General features: G+C 47.9%; 1 protein-coding gene across 1 annotated transcript in view; it reads right to left on the reverse strand.

The window, feature by feature from the left end:
- SORL1 (sortilin related receptor 1) overlaps positions 1-15,954 on the reverse strand; it is a 159,440-nt gene that overhangs the window by 46,087 nt on the left and 97,399 nt on the right. Inside the window, exons 22-25 of the mRNA XM_061203301.1 lie at positions 11,701-11,874; positions 10,190-10,303; positions 5,933-6,055; positions 3,508-3,627 (exon numbers count right to left, since the gene is read on the reverse strand). Coding sequence (XP_061059284.1) covers positions 3,508-3,627; positions 5,933-6,055; positions 10,190-10,303; positions 11,701-11,874 — 531 coding nt within the window. The remainder of the gene's footprint in view (positions 1-3,507; positions 3,628-5,932; positions 6,056-10,189; positions 10,304-11,700; positions 11,875-15,954) is intronic.

A 15,954-nucleotide genomic window follows, 5' to 3' on the forward strand; every position in this document is an offset into this window, starting at 1 on the left:
TAAAGCACTGGACTATTAGGAATGAATGAGGAAAAAGAAATGCTAATATCAACACAACTTGAATGATTAATAATGTAAAAAAATAACATAAAGCATAAAGAAAAGCGCACTCAAAAATAAAAGGCAGAATTTGAAAAAGAATCAAATAGAGGGACTTCCCTGGTGGCGCAGTGGTTAAGAATCCACCTGCCAATGCAGGGGACGTGGGTTCGATCCCTGGTCCAGGAAGATCCCACATGCCGCGGAGCAACTAAGCCCGTATGCCACAACTACTGAGCCTGCACTCTAGAGCCTGCAAGCCACAACTACTGAGCCTGTGTGCCATAACTACTGAAGCCCACGTGCCTAGAGCCCATGCTCCACAACAAAGAGAAGCCACTGCAATGAGAAGCCTGTGCACTGCAACGAAGAGTAGACCCCACTCGCTGCAACTAGAGAAAGCCCACACGCAGCAACGAAGACCCAATGCAGCCAAAAATAAATAAATAAATAAATAAATTTAAAGCACACATATAGTACACCAAAAATTATATACACACAAAAAAAGAACCAAATTGAAATTCAAGATATAAAAAACATAGCCATGGAAATAAAAACAGCTCAGTGGATGTGTGAAACAGCAGATTAGATCCAGCTGAAAAGAGAACTGTTGAACTGGAAAAGAAATCTGAGGAAGTAACTCAGAGTCTAGCACAGAGTCATAAGGAGACAGCAAATATGAAAACCAGAGGCATGAACACCAGAATGAGACAGTCCAGCAAATGGCTGATAGTTGCTGCTGAAGACAAGAGTAGACAAAGTAGCAAACAGATATAGCTGAAAAGATAGTGGCTGTAATTTCCCAGAATTGATGAAAAAGATTAAATCCTCAGATTTTAGAAGGAAAACAAATAGGATAAATAAAAATACTCCCACACCTAGGTAGGTGAAACTGAATAACAAAGACACAAAATGCAAAAAACCTAGAGACAACTGGAGAGAAAAGAATGTCAGACTGTTGTTTGAACAGATAATCTGAGAGGAGAATTTAAATCAAGACAAAAGAGGCCAGAAAGAAAGGGAATAATTCCATCAAAATACTTAGGGAAAATTACTACAAATCTAGAAACCCAGATCCATCAGAATTCAGTTTTGAGATCAAAATGAAGACATGTTTCTATAAACAAAAACTTGAAGTTTACTACTCACAGATTCCTGCTACAAGAAACACTGAAGGATGTGCACAGAAAGGAAGCATTAGGTACAAGAAGCAGAAGTGGTAGACAGGTAGGTACCTATAAATAAGTTTGGTTACTAAAAAATAATGATGACTAATTTTAGGATTTTTAAAGCGTAAAACTAAAATACGAAGTATTTCGTGTTTTAAAATACTAAATATATGCTAAGTATGTCAGTATTGAAACTGTGGTCAGAGACTGGAATCAAAGCAGGTCTAGGGGAGGGGAAAGATATTAGGAATACACATAAGATGTCTAGGGCAACAGCTAAAAGAACAGAAATGAAACGTTTACGTTCAAAATCAATGTGGGGGGCGGGGGGGCGGGCAGAGGGATAAAGGAAACTCAATTCCATGGAAAGCAAAACAGGGGGAGGGGAAGAGCCAAGAAAATGCCCGGCACAGACCATGCATGAGAGCTGAGGCCCACAGGAAGTCAGTGGACCCATTTTCTTTGGCTCTGCAGGTGACTTAATTTACTAGGCCAGGAAATGAACTAACCCGCCACACATCAAAATGAGCTCACATCTGACCCCCGACTATTCTGAGATGACGAACAAGGAGAATCATCTTTAAAAGGTTTGGAAGCACAGCCATTGGAACAAGGCTACAGTTGTGGTGCAAGCACTCTACACTTCCCCAGGTAGCCCTGCCAGAGAAAACCAGAGATAAGACGAGGAGTCTGCAACAAGCCCACCCACAGAAATGAAGCTGTTCATTCTTTGTGGAGGATCGACACATGCACCTAAAACACAAGTTTGACTAACATGCTTGTGCTAACAAGATGTTCAGTCTCGTTCAATACCTCAATTTACAAACGGAAATGCCCAGGTGCATCCCTCTAATTTATTAACCAACTATCTGCCCAACTCAAAGCTTCCGAACAGCACTCATATGCTTCCTGGGCTGATGGCAGTTCCTCTACGGACCTTGGTTATTCTTCCTTCTGCGGGCCAGGCTTGCACCCGGAGAGAAGCAATCGCCTGCAGTCCTTCCAGAAGCAGAGGCGCAGACTCCAAGACTGCGCCAGAAAAGATACGGGGTTGCGGGGGGTAAGTTTACGAGGGGGTGGAATCTGGTAACATCACAGATCAGCCGGTGTGATGTACCTGGCCTTTGAGGAGCCCCGTTTACTCCTTAAAGCCATGTAAGGTCACCTCTAAAGTAAAATGAATGGAGAGTTACAGTTGTGTACAATTACCCAATCAACAGAGGTTCTCTGAACTGGGCACTGGGAGAATATAGAGGAGTAAAAGATCATTTCTGCCCTTCACAAACCAAATCTAAAGCAAAGCATAACACACTGATATGTAAGTGTGGGACATGATAACAGATCTACTTTTTATTTGCTTTTACAAATTAGGAGGCATGCTTTGAGCTCCCGGATGCTGGGCGGTGTGTAAGAACTGCTGGGGTACTGTGGGGGAAAGGGAGATTAAGACACGGGACTTAAGGGATTTAATTCGCGAGAGTGAAGATCCATTAACAGTGGATGGCAAAATGAAGCCTGAATGACCAGATCTGCCCTCGCCACAAAAGGGTTAAAGGAAACATCTTTACCTCCATCACTGAAGGGATTTAGGGTAGAACCGAATGACAATTTCTAGAGGAGGCTGCAGAGAAAATTTACTCATCAGAAGTGGGCTTTGTTTTCCTGCCTCCACAACTTCCCCAACGCCTTGCTCTCCCCGAGTCCACCATGATGTATACGGCCCGCGTTCATTCATTCATTCACAAAAAGCAGTGGAGTGAACGTGAGTGAACTTAACACCCAACAGAAGAATTACAACATTACTTCTACCTTACACCACCCAGCCTTCCTCTCATACTCTAATGTCGTTCCCAAATTTATTTTCAATAAAATCTTACCCAAAACAGGTGCAAGCACAATTTAAGCTTTCACTGTTTAGGGAACCCCTTGATGCTGCATTCCAAAACACGAGCTAGTTCAATGCTACTCAGTGTATGGTCCCCAGACCAGGGGTCAGTCTGTAAACTCTGTTACTGGTCCTAAGGAAATAAGCTTGAGCCAAAATGTAAATCAACTCTATCACTCAGGAGACTGTTCAGTTGAACATGTTTTCATGGCAAGACCTTCTCAGTGAAGGAGGCAGAGAGTTGGTTAAATTTTCGGCACAAGCTTATCATAGACCAGCTCTCTGAGAAGCACTGATATCGTTGGTTTCTAAGGTCCGTTTCTTAGAGCCTAGATTCTGCGATCACGCAGGGCTGCAGTGCTACCCAGCACACGAGCAGGTAAGTGCCGCTCAGGGAGTCCAGGGAACACTGACCAGTACAGTTGGCTTCGTCAGACCAGTCTCTGCAATCGTTGTCCCCGTCACACACCCAGGAGGAGCGGATGCACATGCCAGAGCTGCAGCTGTATTCGTCAATCCGGCACTGGTGCATTTCTGCAGGTGAGACCACAGACAAGGATCTGAGCACAAAAGCTTGCCTGGAATTCTGTCTCTGAGGTCAAAGTTCCTAAGGGTTAGAGATGCACCCAATATCCCTATTATCACTGATGATCCAGAACGCACGCATGAAGACTTTAACCAGGGATGGGAAGTCCTCGAGGATGGTGCCCAAGTACAGTTGGCCCTCTGGATATTCACGTTTTGCATCCACAGATTTAGCCAACTGTGCATTATGTACTACGTTTACGATCCATGGTTGGTTGAATCCGTGGATGCGGAATCCGTGGATATGGAGGGCCGACTATGGGACTTGAGCATCTGTGGATTCTGGAACCCACGGTGGGTCCTGGAACTGATCCCCTGTGGATACCCAGGGATGACTGGAGTGCGCTGCAAATGGGGCACAGGTGTGCTGAGATCCTGACACCTCACACGCTGGCCACCAGTTGCCTCTAGGCAACAGCGGCCTTGGCCATTTATCTTGGTGCACTTTACAAATATCATTTTCTATGCTTCCTATGTTGGGAAGAAGGTTGGGAAGCAATGCTCTGGCTGCCCAGAAAGCCAAATTTTCAAGAAACAGAGGACTTCCAGAGACAGAGCCTGTGGTTTCAGAACAGGAGTAATGAGAATGCCGAGTGTGCTGATCAATGTGAGATGGTCAGCTCAGGGAAAGAGAGATCACTGCTGAGCTCCCAAAACAGAAAAGCTGGTGACTTCCTGTGGGTAGAGCTCCTGGGATGCTGGTCGGTGGGGCTGTCTCAAGAAGGGTGGGGGCCGGAGACAAATGAACCAGGGCAGTCTGACCAGGACAGGAGGGGCAGCTACACTGACAGCATCTTTTGTAGGCCCTGGGGATACTAACAAAACAGAATTTTCACATGGAATTGTAAAGATTCTAGGAAAACAGGAGTAGCCAAGCCCGGGGGCCCGGGGTGGCTGCCTCAGTGAGAGAGGTTGATGGTGAACTGGGAAGCAGATATTCATGAGGAAACAGTCTGGAGACTCACGAAGAGGACCTGGATCTGAGGTAGGGACCACCTGAGACCTTGAGGTGGACTCAGGCGCACCAGCGTGAATGGACCATGAACAGAGAATCTGAGGGACGGACACCGTTTAATGGTCCAACATGTGTCCAGTGAGTGGGTGAGAGGACACATTAGAAACAGATAACCACGTGGTGATTCCTCCCGACGAGAGCAAAACTGGCTGCACACGTTAACCCTCTGAGTGCAGAGGGGGACGTGGGAGGAATGAAGGGAAAACAGTGCAAACCCCAAGGACTGTTTCCTGGAACTTCGTATTTTTACAAAGATGAAGGAAAATTATGTAACCACTCCCCCCCCAGAAAAGTGCTCTCAGATCCAGGCTAGGAGCATTTCCCCCACTCTCCTTATTTGAGTCCCAGTGAGTCAAACCCCCCGCTTGTGATGATGCAGGCCCCGTCCGGAAGCACACGCACAGCTGGACTGAACCTGCCCCTGTGTACAGGCAGGGAGCCCACGGGGCCTCACCGACCCCTCGCAGCAGCGGGGTCAGCATCCGGCCCCCACTCGCACTCCCCTCCAGGCTGGGGCACTCTGTGTATTGTTCCCTCCCGTGACAGTCAGCAGCTACGGGTTTGGTACCCAGAGCCCATCAACAAAGACAGGGCTCGTGAAACTGACAGGGGAGGATTATGCAAGAAGAAGGGCGTGGGAAACACGGTCCCAGTTCCCTTTTCTGACACAAACTAACTGTGTCACCTTGAATAAGCCCCCTGACCTCTATGGACCTCAGGTGTTTCATCTGGAAATCAAAAGGACTGAACTAGAGAATTCCCACCACTCCTTCAATTGCAACACACTATTTCCCTAAATAAAAATTTCCATTCAGAAAACAGATGCTAAAACAACGTTTGTACCATCCACTGACTTCTAACAGGGTTTACTGAATTAGATCAGTTAAAAAAAAAAAAAGAAAAAAACAGTTCACAAAGGTATAGCTCTGAGTCTTCAGGAGGCTAACGTCACAGTTGCCCAGAGGCGTGCATGGGCTAAGGCTGTATAGCTGTTAATAACTGCCTGAATTCATTTAGAAATCTTCCTAATTCTCACACTCATGTGTACAGCATCTCTGCAAGGAAGCAGGGTCCATCACTTTATGAATGAATCAATCCTACCATGTGAATGGAGGTGGCCATGCAGCTGATGTCATAAATCCCTCAATGGCTTTCAGAAATCCTCCATTTCCAACCCGTCCCATGAGCCAGGGTGCTGCCCCCTCTGGAAGAGGATTCCTGGACATCACGTCCCCTTACCACAGTGACTTTCATCGCTATTGTCGCCACAGTCATCCTCAAGGTCACATTTGTAGGAGAGTGGGATACAGGTCCCAGACTCCTGGCAGCGGAACTGGGTGTCCAGATCACAGATGGTAGTAGCTAGGATGGGAAAGAGAGACAACATGCTCATTAGGTCCAGTCAACTCCCCCCGAATACAAACATCCCACTGGAAAGCCAACTGAAAAAGAGAAGGAAGCAGATTTTAATTGTAATATGAATTTCAACAACAGAATTGAAACCTAGACTTACAGGAAAAATAAACTGCGTGAGAACCTGAAATTCACAACCAAGGGAGATAAGGGCCTATCTTTCCATGGACGGCTTCCAGGTCCGAACAGGGCTGGGAAGAGTGAGAAACCGTCATTGAGCTGGGAGACAGCATGATGCGGTTACATCAGGGGTCCCTGGTTCCGGTCCATGGCCTGTTAGGAACCGGGCCGCACAGCAGGAGGTGAGCAGCGGGTGAGCAAGTGAAGCTTCATCTGTATTTACAGCCGTTCCCCATCGCTCACATTACCGCCCGAGCTCCGCCTCCTGTCAGATCAGCGGTGGCATTAGATTCTCATAGGAGCACGAACCCTACTGTGAACTAGGCATGAGAGGGATCTAGGTGGCGCGTTCCTTATGAGAACCTAATGCCTGACGATCTGAGGTGGAGCTGAGGCAGTGAGGCTAGCGCTGGGGAGCAGCCGCAAATACAGATTATCGTTAGCAGAGAGGTTTGACTGCACAGAGGCCATAATAAATCAATGCGCTTGAATCACCCCGAAACCAGCCCCCCGCCCCCTGTCCATGGAAAAATTGTCTTCCACGAAACTGGTCCCTGGTGCAAAAAGGTTGGGGACCGCTCCACTAGATAACCTCCTAAGATCCCCTCAGAAGTGACGGTGTCTTCCTAAATAAATGGCAGAAATACCTTCATCTGGAAAACTACCATTAGGAGGCCCAGTTTTACACACGAAGCTGGGTCCTCACCATACAGATGACAGAGGGAGGGTGAGGTAAAATTCTGCAGCAGGAACAGGGGCCCTGCAGTCAGGCGAGACAGGGTTTCAAATCCTGGCTCTGCCTCTTCCTCTAGCAATTAATTTTAACCTTCCTGAGCCTCAGTTTTCTCCACAGCAAAAGGAAGATAAGGTAACGTGCGCAAGCACTTGTGATGACAGACACAAAGACCAGACAGGGGTCTTAATTCCACCAGCCACAACTTACTTCGCCCAACCCCCCTGGGCTTCCGTTCCCGCTACTGTAAAATGGAGAGAATACCTACCCTCCTGGCATTATTATGAAGGTCAATAAGAAAACAAGTTTGGGACCAGCACCCATCCTTAGGATGTGAATATAATGGGCTCTAAACAAATGTCACTTCTCCTCCCATCCTTCCTCTCGCCCTTCTGCCTCAGAATGTGAACATAATTCGGTTTTTCTCCCCCTTCTAAACAGAAATTATCTGGGTTTAAGCATAAGCCCTAGAACCTTCCAGAAAAGGCTTTGGGAAAGAAGGCTGCTCCTAGAGCAGCCAATCCACAAGGAACGGCGTGACAGAACAGAATCCTGGGATGAGGGTGGGGAGCACCAGGAAGTGAGAGGCGGGCGGCAACCCTGCAGTCAGACGTGCCCGGCCGCTTTTATTTGCGGCTCCGTTTCTTCTCCGTAATTGAATTCATGGTGGGAGGCAGGGGATGAATGCAGAAATGACAAGACTGCAGGGGATTCACGTCAAAACCCCCAGTGGCTGACAGCCACCCAGGGCAGGAGTCTGCTGAAGAGGAAGGGGGATCTGCCGACAGCATCCCTCCCACGTCTGCCCTTGTTGCCACGCCTCTCCTCTTCCCTGGCAGCTGACGGGATGCCTCGTTTAACTTCCAGACAGCATTGCCCAGCCACGGCCTGTCCCCTCCTGCGGCCCTGCCCAAAAACAGGGTGCCTGCCCCCTCCTCGATAAGGGAGACCCTCAGGAAGGCTCAGATAAGCACCACCCTCCTGGCTCCCAGGCTCCACGTTTTATACCCTGCACCCCTCACCTCTGTCACATCTGACTAGTCCAGGACCCGAGCCACGGGGAATTGCAAGAAAGCAGAGCAGAAAGCAAGTCTCAGGGGCTCGGGAGGGTCAATCCCGGCTGACATTTGCACCAAACCAGGAGGAGCGCAGAGCCAGCTGCATACTTCACTCCGAGGAGAAGCTTAAACTCTGCATGGGAACCTGTGAGGTCACAGCTCAGGGGCTGTGGGGAAGGAGATGGAGGGAGGTCTTCCTCGCAAAACACTGAACCAATATGAGACCCCAGCTCGTCCATCTAGTAGAAACCAAAGCCCAGGAACCCAAGGAGGAATCCCGAGCTACTGGACACGAGGTCACCTAGTTTACAGCTCTCTGCTTCAGCTACGCCTCATTATGTCTGGGCAGTTTTCTTGCAATGTGTTAACTCTAAGAAGTGTCTCCTCGCCCACCCTCTTCCGTAACAAACTCCTTTGCAGAATCTGCTCCAATGATGTTAATATCAATTAATGTTTGTAAGGAGCTTTGGCTATTCCCTCACAAATATCACACCTTCCTGAGACCCTAGTAGGTACAGGAGGTTTGATCAGTGTCCCTTTTGCAGAAAAGAAAAACACATGGAGAGGCTAGTGCTCTCCCAAATCTGCTGTTGGTAAGCTCCTCTCCTTCCGTGTGAAAGGCAGCCACCAAGGAAACCAAGGAAAAATGATAAAGGTTTGGTAATAACCTCCTATGAGCCAGAAAAGGCAGTACATAGGATTGCAGGGCCCAGATGAGTTAATGAGTTGACTGTTTCTAAAGTTGCTTTCTGGGAGGAGGGGCATAGGAACCGGCATGTGCTCTACAGATGGCTGGCAAAATATCTTCGCCAGAGGCAAGGTGGGTACACAGAGACGGGACACACCCATTAATCTGTCCTTATAGCACAAAATGATAAATGAGCTTCTGGATTTCCAAAGGAAAATATGTGAAAGAAGAGAAGCCTTCAGACTGGTCTCTGGCTTCCCTGCTCTGGCCTTTCTCCCACCTCATTCATTCTGCCCACGCCTTTATCTTTCCAAAGGCAAAATCTTATCCTGTCATTTCAACGGTTCCAAACTGTTCTTCTGATAAAGTCCAAAGGTCCTTGCTACTCTGGGCCCCAGGCACCCGTCCACCCTCCCCTTACCCCATGGCTCCCACGCAGGTTTCAATAACCCACGCTGCTTTCCTGCCCATGCAGCACACGCTGGCCTCAGGGCTTTCGTCCATGCTGCTCCCTTGCCCGGAACTTTCCTCCCTCTACCTCTGCTTGGTTCACCTCTGCCCACCCTTCCTAAGGACCTCCCCAAGTCTGATGGGGGCACCCTTCCTGAAGCTCATGGCGCCGCCCCATCACAGCACTCATGGCTCGAATGTACCTGGCTGGTTACTTCTCTGACCCCCGCTTCAGACTGTAAACTCTGTGTCCACTTTGATCACCAGTTTATCCCCAGGCCTATCACAGAGCCTGGAACACATGGTCCTCAATAAACACGTGTTGAGTGAACGGGTGAACACATTACTGACTGACCCCTCCTTAGGAGAGGATGTCGAAGCTACTAAAAATTAACTGAAGAAAGATGGCCAACTTCGCGGTAAATAGATTATCCATTATAAGTAGTTATTTGTTTGTCCTTAAACCCTGCTAAACAGAATCACATACTTTTGTAGTTGGACCTTAGAAATTACATAGTCCAAAGATGACATCTACGTGCACACATACCAATGTTCCCACAACCCAGGCCAAAGCTGGCATCACCAATTAGAACAACCTCTCCTGAGCCTGGCAGGTAGCCGGCACCAGCTGATTGCAGGTAACAAGGTAAAGCCTGTTTCCCATCTCCGAAAAGGCTAAACATTAAATTTATAAATCAAGGACTATCACCTGGTCACCTGCCCCAGGTCGCCAGCTCTATTCACAGTGGAAGAGCCACAGTCAGAGCCCAGACTGCCCGACTCCCAAATCAGCTCAGTTCCAACCATGCGACGCTTATTTGTAAATCTCTTGCAATGAGTAGCTAGCTTACTTAAGTGGGTTTGCTTTAATTAATAATAAATATCTAATATGGAAATGTGTTTTCTCCAGCCGCTTCAATGGGCATCACTGATCATGGGGGCCCCAGACTGCAGGCCCCACCCAGGCGCGGACCAGCCTTCTGAGTAATGGGAAATGCCTATCATCCCGAAAACTCAGCCAAGCGGGGACTCACGGCAGTTTCTCTCGTCGCTCATGTCCCCGCAGTCGTTGTCAAAATCACACCACCAGATGCTGTTGATACAGTTCCCATTGCTGCACCGATACTGGTTGCGGAGACAGGTGTTCTCTGGCCATCGGGGGAGACAGAGGAGGAAACGAAACCAATATCATCCTTCCTGCTGGACCACAAGGCTTTCTCTTTTGAGTGTCCATTTGTCTTACTCAAATAACATGCCTTAGACGGCAAAGGGGAAGGGGGATGCCGCACACACGTGCCCGCCGGGAAGCAAGCATCCAAGGAGGCCCCCTTCTCTCCTCTTTTAATTAAAATTGGAGAAGAGGCAGCTAGGAGCGTCAGAGGGGGTTACGATGATGAGAAAGGAGAGTGATGGTGCCAGGTGGGTCTAGTGGATACAGTGGGTCTAGTATCAATGTTATAATATACTAATTTCACAAGGAACTCCTTAAGGGACTGTGTACAAAGATCCAAACATATATTCAGTATACCTATATAGTTTATACATACTATGGTCATATATATTCACATATATTCCATTTATTAACCAGGAGGGTTATGGAGATTTGCTTTACATATTCTTGAGGATTTTTTTTCTACCCCATGACTTCTTCAAAGCAAGCAGTTACAATTCCTCACACTGAAAAAAATGCACTGTTTAGTCGACTGGGTCGAGAACACGTGATGACTGGCCTCCCGTTTGGATAACCAAAGGCATTCTGACAGGGATATAGAGAGGCCCTCTTCTTCCCCTGCTGGAATTCAGTGTTCACTCCATTTCTTTCCAAACAACTTTAAGATGATGTCGAGAGCCTGAAAGAGAGTCTCCTGTGTCTTAGAAGAAAAGGTTCATTTTCTTTCCGTTTGTATTTCTTGAGAGAGCCCAGAAGGCCACTTTGGGTAAATGGAAAAACTAGACAGGAAAGAAAGATTTAGCAGGTTTTCAGGGGGAAAATGTTAGAATCCGTGTTGAAAGGGGGGGTGGGATGAGGCCGCTGCAGCCACTTGGCCAGGGCTTGCGAGGAAAGACTCGAAGTCCTCTGCACTATCGGCTGGAAAGTTCAGACGTTTCCAGGCTGGCAGGGGGCGGGGGGCAGGGGGCGGGAAGCTGCTGGATGAGACGTGGTGAACTCTGAAGGAGTCTGACCAGTCCCTTGCCCAAGTCAGGTGGTCCGACTTACGGAAGCTGGAGAAGATAGATGTGGGGCGTGGATGAGAAGAGGAAGAGGTGGGAAAAAAAAAGAAAGGGGCACTCAGAGGAAAGCCTGCATCTCCTGACATTAATCCTAAAAGCAATTTTTTTTTAATTTTTAAAAGAACAGCATGGGCCTGTTCTGGATGAGGACTGAGGGATCACGGGCCTTGGAACCTGAACCAGGATGTCTGTATCTAGGGGGGTTTAATTTCTACCTTGGGCATTTTTAATAACCCCAAACATGAGTGCATCGAGGACACCCGGCGCGGGGACAGAAGGGAAGGGGGATGGTGGGAAAAGGAAAGGGACACACCTTCTTTGACACATGTGTGGTTCTTCAGCTGATAGCCGTGAGGACACTCACACATCAGGTCCCCGGACGGGAGGATACTGCCAGACACACCCTCTGGACACCTGCAGCTCCTAGTGTTGTTGGCCTTGGGCAGACACAGCAGGCTGCACGGCCTGGACGCACAGGTGGTGCTTCCTGGAAAGGAGACAGATGGCGGTGGCCAGGTTAGTAAACACCAGGGTGCACCAAACGCAGGCCTGAGACCCAGGGCGACCTCCTCCTTTTACAGACCCAGCAACACGAAGCTCAGGAAGAGAAAGAAGTGGCGAGTGTGAGCCGGGCCCCAGCTGGACCAGATGGCCCCGGAACCAAGCCAGGCACCCACCAGTCCTCCTGGGAATCTGAAATCGGGATGCTGAGACACCACAGGGTAGGTGGGGAGCTGGATCCGGGAGGAGAGTCATGCCCCATGGGTGTCACAGGTGCTGCAGGGCATCACAGGTGCTGCAGGGCAAGCCAAAACCTGTACAAGTCAGAGCCATGCAGGTAAGATCAGTCTGCAGCGTCAGGAGGATGAAGCCGACTTATGGAGAGAAGAAAGGATGACACCAGGACGAGGGAAGAGGGAGGGGGAGGGAGGACGGCTTTGCCAGGCGCAGCCCCAGTCCCCACTGGCGCACCTGCACCTCCTATATTGGGTTCCTTCCTATCCCCCTTCATTCTTTCCACAGCACTTTTTACTTGAGTTAGCTTGAGTGAGTTTACTATACCTTGTGACCCAAAAGCCCTTAATTAGAACATACACCTGAGAAACGACAGGGCTCGGACAAAAATCTGGGCCTGCCCTTCTCGATTCCTTTGAGCCAGGGCACAGCTGCTGAGCTCAATGAGGAACCAACCAGAGACCCATTAGGCAATAAAGCCACATGCAATGAATCCACATAAGGACCAGTTCCTGTTGATCTAGCCCACTATTTCCCATCTTTTCTCTGGTTCAGCTTTCCAAAGAGAGAGCCAGCTGGAGTCCATACAATCCTCCACTGCACTCTCAAGGGAGGACTTTTGTGGATGGGCAGCGATGGAAAAGGTGTTTTCTACCCTCCACGTCTTTCTAGGAAGGGGAGAGAGGACCCATAACCATTTCCGAACAACTGAAAATATGATGCAACTATAAAGCAACGTGAAAGCCACGTAAATTAAGAAATGTATTTTTTCCTTTTGCCTGTGACTACTCATCACCAAAACTGGGAAAAATAAACATAAATGCTTGGATAAAACTCAACTGATAAAGATTCTTCAGCTGTGCCATCTCATGGACAGAGAACCCCACCAGAATCAAATCCAAGAAATCGGTTTTCAGCCAGCCAAGATCTGAGCTATGCCACGCCTCTGCTGGCCTGCTGGTTGGGAAACAGGGTTCATTAATGACAATCAGTACTCAGATGGGTGATGACACACTCAGAAGCCTTGGATGTGTTGGCACCTCATCGGTGTTTAACTGGCATTACACATAAAAATAAAAACCCCCATGGTACAGCAACAGTATTGCTTTCATGCTAAGGATCCAAGAGCACAAGGCATTACCAAGTAGATAAAATACACACATCCACAGGGGGAGATCTGTATGACGAAACATTCAGAAGGGGTTTGCAAGTGACTCCATCAACCTATAGGCTGGATTATCATAGTGAATAACCTGCTGACTGGAGCAGAAATGCCAGAAACCAGCTCCCCCTCATCTGTTCCGTGGGCAGACACTGTCCCTTTATCTCAAATACACCTGCCGTGGGCTGCAGGAGGGAATGTTGAGCTGCCAGTAACGAAAACAACCCCATCTGAGGTTCTGGAACATGTTCTTTGTATTCAAAGGATGCTGTACTGTTTGACGTTCCAAGAAATTGAACAATAATAGAATATTTGAAAAATACTCAACGACAGGAGTATTTTCACATGCGTCGTGTCTGTAAAATAACACAACTGACATTTTCACATGCAGGGCAAATGTTCCCACCCAAAGAAGCAAGAGGCGAAAGTACAGTGCCCAAAGGGAGATGCAGTAATTCAGGAGATTGGTCTCAACAGACTTGAATGAATCTGCAGCCTGAGAGGCAGGGCCAGGGACAAACCCCAACCTAGGCAGCCAAGTCAATGACCCCAAGAGTTAGGCAGGGCAGGAGTGTGTGGGCAGGTCCAAAGCCACAGTACAGAAAATGGGAGTGCTAGTTACAGAGAACCCGTGAGAGCACGGAAGGAGGATTCAGCAGAGTTCCACCACAACACAGCTAGAGACCCCTCACCCAGGATGCCACAGCCTTTTGTGGGCAAGGTGGGCAATGTGAAGAGTGGACAGCTGACAGCCTTCATCTCCAAAGATGTTCCTTTAGAAGACCAAACACTTAGCCCCACAGTGTCTTCACTAGGCATAGTCAGAACATTTTTAGACTTCCTCTTTGGAAAATTCCCCCAGAACCAGTTTAGGAGCCAAAATTGCTATTATCTTGGTTAACTATCTACATACTTGACAATTACCAAAATCAAATCCACCCCACATAATAAACATCTGCCTTCATTATAGATATTGAAAAGCATGTACTTACTGCAGGCTCTGAAGGAGAATTCCAAGAACTCCAAAATATTTTAACCCATTATAGCATCAGTTGCATACATTAATAGCCTTGCAAAGTAAGCTGTTTTAAGGAAAAAACACTCTCTATGAAGAGTTAATTTTCCAGTAACGCTGTGTAAAACACAGCCAGGTATAAAGACAAAAAATGCATCTGTTTATAACCAAATATCCCAAAGAGACACTTTGCAAGTGAACAAAATTCTTATCCTAAACAAGAATCAATCAAAATCTAGTACTTCTCGATCACCGTTGTATCCCACGGCACTGCTAATCCAACAACAGATCATAGACGGAACAGAGCCTGATGGTTTTATTGAAGTTCAAGCTTTGAAGTCAACTAGGCCATGGTTCAAATTCTCACCACTTACTATATGTGTGATGGAGAAAATGTACGGAACCTGACTTCCACATTCTCATCTATAAAATGGGAATAATAATACACGTGGACTTGGGAAAGGTTAACTGAGGTTATATAAGCCCACTGAGCAAGTCACTGTGGTGCTTATGACACAGCAAAATTCCTTAGGGTAAATGTCGTTATCACTTTACACATGACTAGTACAAAGTCCTGTGTGTGTTAGGAGCAGACAACAAAGTTAATAAAGCTTGACTGGCACCAGGGATTGCCAATATCCATCGTGAACTTGCAATACTCTCAGTGTCTGACAAAGCAGACAGGATAGAGCAAACAAGTTCAAGGCCAACAGGCACCCACTGCACACAGGCAGTGCTGGCAGCCAAGTGCCACTGCAAATGCTTTGATTTAACCCAAACCGGCCTGAGAGATGACAAACTGGCTTCACTGGCCCTGTGTCTGCGGGCAGGAGGTCCCCGGGAAGCAGGAGACAGGCCATGATTTCCCCTTTATGTCTCAAAGAGTCACCTTCCTTTAAACTAGCCAGAGTAGCTCCGGGGTCACAGCGGTGACCGCATGGCAGCTGGGATGAAGTGACCGGCCAAGACTCGGGGTGGGGAACCGGGGTTTACAGGTTCATCGGAACACAGTGTTGCAGGAGCTGAGGCTGTGTGATCAGCCGACACAGGCTGACAAGCACATGTCAAAATGCAGACCTGCTTTTCTGGACGGGGAGGTAACTTGAAGAAATGCTGAGAATTCCCTCGGCTTGCCAGCGGGGCGAATCAGTAGGGCTGGGTGTCCTCCGTCAAAGGCCCTGAGACTTCAGCCCCTGGAGCTGGAAAGCATGATTCCTTTCTCTCTCCTTACTTCATTCTTTTTTCTTTTTTCATCTTTTTCTTTTTTTTATCTCTGCATGTGCGTGTGTGTGTGTGTGTGCCCGCGTGTGTGTGTGCGTGTGTGTGGTGTGTGTGTGCTTTTTTTGTATTTTGTCTCTCTGCCCTATTTCAAAACAGGCACCTCCTCTAAGAAAGAATGTGACTTCTCTGTCTTGTGGCAGAACTGGAACAAAAGCCCAGCTCCTAAACAAGGGAGGGGTCCTTTGGGAAAGCTAATTCACATCTGAGATTTTGTTCCCTAATCTAGAAACCATGGATCATAATACCAGCCCTGCCCACCTCACGGGTCAGCTGTGAAGCCATAACAATAATGCAGACTTCCATTTCTAGGATACTTTATAGTTTTCTAAGCGTGTTCTCATGCTCTCTTCATTAGTCCCCAAAGGATAGCAATG

The sequence above is a fragment of the Eubalaena glacialis genome, chromosome 10 (assembly GCF_028564815.1).
Source record: "Eubalaena glacialis isolate mEubGla1 chromosome 10, mEubGla1.1.hap2.+ XY, whole genome shotgun sequence".
In the NCBI taxonomy this organism is placed as follows: Eukaryota; Metazoa; Chordata; class Mammalia; order Artiodactyla; family Balaenidae; genus Eubalaena; species Eubalaena glacialis.